We start from the raw sequence: 8,775 nt of genomic DNA on the forward strand, positions 1-8,775 counted from the left end.
TGTTGCAGGAGGTTTACCGTAAACGAAGCTTTTCCCTGGTTGAGTCAACAAAGTTATCAAATCACTGCTTAATATGATATTTCCTCAAGTCTTCATTCAACACAGCATTCATTGTGACGCATGCAATGTCACGGAATGAAAACAGTGTCACATGATTTTAAAACTCGCCTGAAAAAGAATATAACCACAATGTTAGAAATCTAGCAGTAATACATGATGTAATAATATCCATTAAATTTGCATCAATATTGCTATAAATACTCGCAGTTTCCTAAGTCGTCAAAAACCTTGGCCAATTTACTGTCGAAATGTTGCGAAATTTCGTCAGCCATCACTCGGTCACGCCGACATTTAAGAGGGTTTGTAGAATATTGAATCGCTAAACTCCAAAACGTTTTTGTAATGCAATGAACAATAGTAAAGACAATACTTTTCATGCTTTAATTTCAAATCAACCAACATACTAGATTTTTTTTTCATCTTCATCTAACTCCGCTTGCGATGCAAAAGTTTGATAACATATTACAGTCGTGTCCTCATGACAAAGACAAGAATCTTATTTCATTTGTGATAAGAATGCAAATTTATCTACATTCTATTGGTAGAATTTTTTTTTCCAGTGGCGAGTAGTATTCCAACTAGCACTGACTAGAGGACTGAAAAAGGGCAAAACTAATGATAAAACCTTGTAAATCTCTTCTCGCCCCCTTTGTTTGAGTCGTACTGCTGAAAATGATGTTTTTTTCTCTCTCTCCAAGATCCACTTAATGATAACAAGATATCTCGCAATGATGTTTAAGGGCGTAGTCGCTAAATCGCAAACGATCCATTAGACTGATTACATTCTTGAATTGAGTAGATGAGTAAATTACATGCTGAAAGTGATATGAAGACAGGCGGGGGTCAGATGAAGTATTGTAATAAAGCTACATAAATATGAAGAGTTTGATGGCAAACAGGGTTAGCGCTATCTTTACACATTTTAAAGTAAATTCCTCATCAGAGCAGAACAAGATAAAACTTCCAGTGATAGGCCCACCTCACTTACTACGTAACAAGGAATATTCTTGGAGTTGCAACAGCAACAACAACAAATTTCTTATTTTCTTATTACTTCAATTGTTTATTTAGGAGCTTTAGTTGCAAATATCTCAAATTCACAAGAATGGAGTTAACTCATTTTGCAGTCAAATTGTTCACATGTTAACCAATGTAGAATAACAAAAGACTTGGGAAAGCCTGAAGGTTCGCCATTCGACTTATCTTTCAAATTAGCAATTAAATCGTAGTGCCATTTAAAACGATGTTTCCAAATAGCTAGAATATCAACTTTTCTTGAAGTTGTAAAGAAACAGCATTAAGATAAAAGTCTCTTAGTGAATGATATCAAAAGTCCTCCAAATAACAGTCAATATCTGTACGCTGCCGAAGGTAATAACTGTAACAATAACGTTCGATGCTATGATTATTGAAATGATATTCTTAGCACTAGAGACATTCTTGTCCACTTTGTCATATGGCTTTCACAGATGGCTTTATCACTCAATAAAAGCTGACAATGTGTTTCAATGACTTTTGAATATTCGACGAAGACTTCATTATTTGGCAATTTCCAGTGGAGCTGATTTTTAAGTTCAATATTTTACTGCTTCAAAATGAGCAATGTTTGTTTATTTTTGATGAATACTTGTGACTGAATTATATGTTATCAAAATAAAAAACAGGATGTCTTTTCCCCACCAAACTCTGACAAAAAACAACAACCAACAGTGTTTTGATTACAAAACCCTTATGATAATTAGTCATGTCGGACGCTTTTTTTTCTCCTAAACTGAAGACAGCCTTGAAAATGCGTATCCGAAAAAAAAAAAACACCCATGAGGTATACTATATAATGTAATAATCAAATGATAATGCTTATAGCGAGGTGCTGTAACACTGATAGTATGTACTGATTCTATAGAATTATACCTTGTCTTCCTTTCCACCCTTTAAGATATTATTTTAAACAATTTAATACAAAATTGATTGTCGAATCACTTGCAACTCGTAGATTACAACAAGCAGCTTGAGAGTATTATCGTATGCTTACGTCAAATATAAAACTTCGTCAGTATACTGAAAGCAGTTTTGATGATGTTTTACATGGTCAGGGATGATGCGAATACTAATGACATTTTAATTTCAATCAACCGTGCGTTTGGAATACGAACGCCGGCTGGCAGTCCGGTTGTTGGTTTTTAAACGTTACCTCTTTACGAGAGGCTATACAGACAACATGTACGGTTAGGCCATGAACACTAATCTTAATACCCCATTTCACAGAGATTTGTTCTCATCGGTCACTCATCGGAAGCAAAGTTTTTTTTTGCTTTCGGCCACCCACCGAAGTGTATTCGGATCGCAGTCTGATGAATCCGACTTGGTTGATAAACTGTCGGGTAAGTGTCAGACATGCCGTGCGTGATCCTTATCGGACGATCTTGCCTCATCGGATCACCGCCCGACATGTCTGACCTGATAGTCGACCAACACAATTGACAGTCGGATTCATCGGAATGCAGTCCGATACACTTCGGTGGGTGGCCGAAAGCAACAAACTTTGCTTCTGATGAGTGACCGATGAGAGAAAATGTCTGTGGAATGGGGGTACAGTATTGCAGAAATCATAGACATATAAGAGTACATAATTCGGAAGGGGTAGCTGCACGAAACAGGGAGGTGTTCAAGAGGAATTAGAGACAAGAATCTCTCCTTTGTACCCATACTCCATGCCGCCGAGTAGTTACGCGCTCTAACGCAGGTGTTAGTACATTGCTTTGACAAAAGACAACACTTCTGTCTAAGCATGCATTACTCCTAAAATATAACATACAAAGCCAGCAGTAATCTACAGTCCCTATAAATATTTTTGGGCAGCAATTGTTTAGTGTGTAAAGAATAAAAAACATGCGAAGACAACTAGTAACAATATTGTGCTTCTTTAATTGCAAAGTTCTACTAGACACACAGAAACACGTTTTAACTAATTACTTTAATAATTCGAAAGATTTAACATTAAAGTGCTTATCCTGGTGAACAATATTATGCACAAATGTGCGCAATATGGTTAACCTTGTTATGATACACTAATACTCTTCTCAGTCGGGGGTATGTAATAACAAGATATGAAGAGAAACTTAATGTAGTTCGTACAAGATTACCACCAAGTTCCATACAGGATTTCAACACTATCTTCTGAAACATGTAAAATACAGCCCCAAAATTGTTGAAATCAAGAGCCTCTTTTTTGGTCTCCATATCCAAATTCTATTGAACATCAAAATCAGTGAAATGCTAAGCATGCAATTATTGTCGTGTTATTTAATAACCTACGCATTAGCGCAAATTGCGAAGAGATTCCATTCCTCTGCACGAAAGTAATGAAAGTGTACTCAGTAATGAATGAGAAGACCATAAATTGTGCGAAAATTTGATGACAGATCACACAACATGAGAACCTTTACTACTATCGAGTTGTCAGTAGCAAAATTATAAGTGAAGTGGCCCATTGGCATTACAAATACTGTTTGTGATAGTCACGCATAAACGTCTAGCCTTGATGAAAACGGTCACATAAAAGAAATTTAAATGTAGTCACTACTTCACTTCTCTCTGACAAAGACAATAAGTGCCTCAACTCGTTTGAATGGTCTGGACGCTGTATGCTTTAATTATTAAGGTAGGGTCCTGAGTTAAGGAAACGGCATGGCCTGAACGGCAGTTACACCATGTACAGGAATATGCTGTTTGCAGCAGAAATTTCGCAGTTCCTTACAAAAACAGCGCAATTAAAAAAAAAAAATCGTGTCGCTCATGTCATTCAGAGGCTTACGCATGTGAATTGTCTCGGTATAACTATTTGATTGAGTTGGGATAATAAAAATGACAAAACATACTTTTTTACAATTTAAACTGGGCTCAATTGCAATTCAAGAGAGAATGCAATTGAGGAAATAAATACTTGTATCACAACGCAAGTTAATTTACTTTTTGAATATAAACTGTTTTCAAAGTGAATGTGGTATTTCAGGGCCTGCGAAGGAACCCGAGTTAATATCAATTTCGAAAGTAATTGTTCCCGTAGGAATTAATTCAGAGAGTTACAAGTATGGCCTTTTCGTTTGTGGGGTGTTCACCGAAATCATAAATCGTTCGGGGATTAAAGATGTATAGTAGCAGAACATTAACCAGTGATATAAAGTCTCTAAGCCGAGTAAGCCCGAAACGTCCATCCTGGACGTTAACATCGGTTTCAGTGAACATTAACATTGGAAGTGAATTTAATCATGTCCCTGGCTATGAAATTCGCGACAAATCTAATTTCTTCTTGCCTAAAATTCATCGAGGAAGAAATGTTGAAAGATTTCCATGTCAAGTTGAACCAGTGACTGACTTATATAGATCAGATTGCAAGCACTGATGACAATATCGTAAGTTAAGAAATTTGCAGCAAACTCGTAACCGAAGACGCTCAAGTGAAATTATGCTCAAGTCAGAATGCGACACAAAGTACGAGTGTAAAATAATCCTACCTTTCTCACCACCAACAGGAAGCCGAACTGGCCGTGACTGTCGGCTTGTCTCCATTTTATATGACATTGATGGTGATCTAAAGTTGATATTAAAGACAACTTTCTTATAGAACTTAACTTTTCTCTCTTTTTTTATCTCTGTGATCGTCCATTCTAATTTAGTTTAAACTATTACAATCAACCCGGCTCATCCTGGAGGAGATTGGTTGATAGATTGATGTAAGATACACGTGAGATATGTAATGATAATGAAATAACAATGATAATGATAAAGAGAAGAGGAAGTAGAGAATTACATGTAGAAAGACAGAACTTTTAAGAAATTCTTTCTTCTTTGACAAAATCGATAATCTCTTCCTCGGCAAGTTCATTTATTGCACTTAAAATCCCATACAAATCCGGCTTCGTGTATCTTCAAAGGAAAGGCTCAGGCATGAAATTCGTCCCTGACCTTTTTCATAGAGTGCAAATCATGATAACAAAGGGACAGCGTCTGGCCAGATTGAAGAGCTCTATCTCTCTCTCTCTCTCTCTCTCTTTCATACACATGCACACGCACACACACACACACACACACGCACACCCTCTCTCTCTCTATCTTTCTCTAATTAATTCTACTGAGAAAATTTTCGCTCGAAGAAAAAAGAAAAAAGTGGCCATGTCAAAGACCAAAGAAGACCGTATTCAGGTATAAATCAATAGCTCTGATCTTCTGCATGAACGAATTCTCCCAGTCCTCCAAGATTATCCTATGTCGTCGTTTCCCTCCCAATATTTGCCATGACACCACCAGGTTCATCGTCTTCTGAACTTGGTAGTCTTGAACTTTTTACAGGTGTAATCGATAAATGACGTCACAATCACGGTTACTGCGCATACAATGGGGTAAAATGAAAAGTAAGGAAGTTAAAAGAGTTTCATCACGCTCGTCTCCGTTCTCATCTTTTCGCCGAGGCAAAATCTTGCAATCAACTGAAATTATTATAAGATGTTGGCTCTCGTGATATCCTTTGACATTTTCCTTCATATTGTTGACATCTGAATGTTTTCCCCCGTATATGGACGATGGAAATAACATATCGCTGTAACTCAAAACAGTCTTTAAGAAAGCTTGTGTTCATCTTCAGGTCGAAAATCTACTCCAAATGTATCATTGCACTGCTATACTTCTCATGAAGAATCATAGATCGAAGAGGGTTGACAATTCCTGCGTCTGCTACACACTTGCTGATAAAAAAGTAAATAGTAAAAAGAAAAAAAAAAGCTTTGATGTAGCGTTCAAACCGTCTTTTTTACTCCTTTCTAGGTTCACGTCATCTAACCGATGTTGACTTGAACAACGATGAATGAAAAAAAGTCTCCAAAAACTGATATAAAGGAGAAATATAGGGAGAAGAAAAAAAAAGTCTACTATCTTTCCTTACTTCCAACTCCGATCATGTGTGGAGGCAACCAGGGAGTAATTGAAGAAGATACATGAGCACTGATGGTTGATAATTACCTTCAAATGGATTCCAAATTTTCAGTGTTAGACCTTGATTGATGAGCAGGTAAACATGGCATGCACTCTAACCTAAAAATCAAGGGATCTTTATTGTCTTCTAACCTTCATGCTTTGATTCCGCTATATATCGCTCTCCATTCATTGCCATTTCGATTTTAGTCGTAAAAATAGATCGATTGGGAAAGACGATCGAAAGACTGTAGCCTACATATCAAGCTTTTTGTTCATTATTCACGACGTTCTCTCTTTTTTTTCTTTCTTTTTCAATCCACCTCCTGATTACTTCGTCTTCAGCCTCTATTGCATTATTTCACGTTGTTTAATTTGTTGTAATCATTTACAGAGATTAACTCGAATTTGTTTCAAAACCGAAAGATTTCAGAGTGTCTGCTTCCTAATGCGCTACAACTGCCACTGTATATTATTTCGACATCATGAAATAAATATTCCTAGAATGTGTCATGTGTATGATATGACATAAGGCTATTACATCAAATTTAAACAATCCTATAGTGACTCAAGGATCACGAATCTCCCCCCATCAAAAAAAAAAAAAAAATGGTATCTGTACTCCCTTAGAGCGATCACGGCGAGCAGTGGTAAGAAATAACAATATTACAGCAGCTAACTGCACATGAATGTATTCATTTTAGTGGGTTTTAAGGGAATAGTAAATGTTTGGTTAACAATCTGATTCTCAAAAATGCATACTCCAAACTGTATTCAGTCGCAATGGTATAATATGATGCTTCTCACTGTGATAGATTAAAGGGTTTTGAAAATTATCTGAAAAATTCAGTTGTCACATTTTATCGGTTCTCTGTGATCAAGACATGAGAAATCAAATGATTTAAGTCATTTTGTCTTTCTCGTAGGCATGTCCTGTCCTTATGAAAGAGGGTTATTCTTCTGTGGAAATCTATAGACGACAGAAATCAGCAAAATGTTTGGGCTTGTATGTAGTCATGCCATAATCTTGAATGTCAGTGTTAGACTTATCTGTTAAAACGCTAACACTTTCACTTGGAGATGACATTTGATCTAAGCAGCAATGACTGATAACTGCGTATTATCTTTGCTGGTGCTGACTGGAATGTGGGTGAAGATCGGGGTGTGCAGCCTTTTACCGCCGCGGAACATCTCAACAAGAGCTGTACGGAACTTGGGGTTTTGAGCTGTGTAGATGAACGGGTTGGCACAAGAATTGCCGAAAGCCAGAACAGTGAGACAAGTATGAAGCGGGGTACCTAGATATGAAAAGGGTACGAAGCCTGTGTTGAGCCCGAAGAAGAAGAATTGGTTTGGCCCCCAGCAAATGACGTAGACTACGATTACAATCACCATCATCTTAATGACGCGGGTGCGAGCGATGAGATGGGAGGAAACAGTCGAGGCGTGGGACTCTTCTAGTGAACTGAAGCGTTTAGACTGAAGGTAGAGAACCCTGGCGATAAGAAGCTGAGTCAAGAGTAGTAGGGTAGCTGGGAGGATCAACCGAGCTGTGATGACGAACCAGGCGTAGGCGTGCCGAGCTGCTGGGGACCGAGATCGGAATATGCACGTGCGAGCGGCTCCGTCTAACGTCACAAGATCGAAGCCCGCACCGACCACCAGAACACCTATCAGCCAGGCGAGGACGACCACGCAGTTGACCCTGGCATTGGTGACGAGTCGGTTGAAACGGATCGGGAACGTGATGGCGAGGAAGCGATCGCATGAGATCGCGACCAGTGTGTAAGTAGAAGAAGTCATGGCCAACCAGAAGACCATGCTTCCGTCGATCACCTTGCAATATAGCCAGCCTAGTGGGTTGTTGGGGACCACCCTCGCTATGGGTATTGGCAACAAGCAGATGGACGTTAAAGCGTCAGCGAAGGCAAGAGCCCCAATGAGTGTGTCAGTCGAACGATTGGAACCTCTGCGCTGAAACACGATCAGCGCTACCAGCAGATTCCCGAAGACTCCAAGGACGGCACATGACAATTTAATGACATTTACCCAGGACCATACGATAGGGTGCCAACTGAAGACGCCACGCCCCAACTCAGAAATAGAGGGGGCTAGAGTGCTCGCTGTCTCATTGTAAATAGATGTTCCATTCCCGCCATCAAATCCATCATGATTGATAATAGAATTAGTGGTGACTAGCACGTCAGTAGATGCCCCAACACAGCGAATCATCTCAGTGATTAATGCTATCAACCATGGAAGCATCAAGGTCCAATAGTAGTGTGTCATCATCGATATAGACAATGTTTCAATCTGTAATTTAATTTGAAAAAAGTGGTTCATTGCAAGCTAGGAGCTTATAAACAAACAAACAAACAAACAAACACACACACACACACACAAATACACACACATCTACGTTTCTAGTAGTCACAGCTCAGACGCAACGTTACCAGTGATTACGTTTAAAGTCTTAAGCTATGGAGAAAAGTAATGATTACGTTTAAGAACTATGCCAACGACTACAAGCACTTGTTGCCATAGCTGAGAAGTCAACTTTGTTTGATATCAGAATATGTTCTGTGGGTATCTTTTCTGTATAACAACAATAGTTGAATATCAAAATATCAACAGGATCAAAATTGCACGTCCCTGTTATAACAAAATATCTGATATACAGATGTATCTATTACTGATGGGCAGTAGTTTGTCTGAATATCATTAAATGAATAATTTATTGTCTATTAG

General features: G+C 38.4%; 1 protein-coding gene across 1 annotated transcript; it reads right to left on the reverse strand.

Moving 5' to 3' along the window:
* Positions 1-7,119: 7,119 nt before the first annotated feature.
* LOC139720599 (melatonin receptor type 1A-like) lies at positions 7,120-8,259 on the reverse strand. Its single transcript, XM_071631955.1, has one exon. The coding sequence runs from the start codon at positions 8,257-8,259 to the stop codon at positions 7,120-7,122; it is 1,140 nt and encodes a 379-aa protein (XP_071488056.1).
* Between the last annotated feature and the right edge of the window lie 516 nt (positions 8,260-8,775).

Source organism: Diadema antillarum, unplaced genomic scaffold (genome assembly GCF_040938485.1).
Source record: "Diadema antillarum isolate AM-2024a unplaced genomic scaffold, OU_Dant_1.0 scf00000130, whole genome shotgun sequence".
Taxonomy (NCBI): Eukaryota; Metazoa; Echinodermata; class Echinoidea; order Diadematoida; family Diadematidae; genus Diadema; species Diadema antillarum.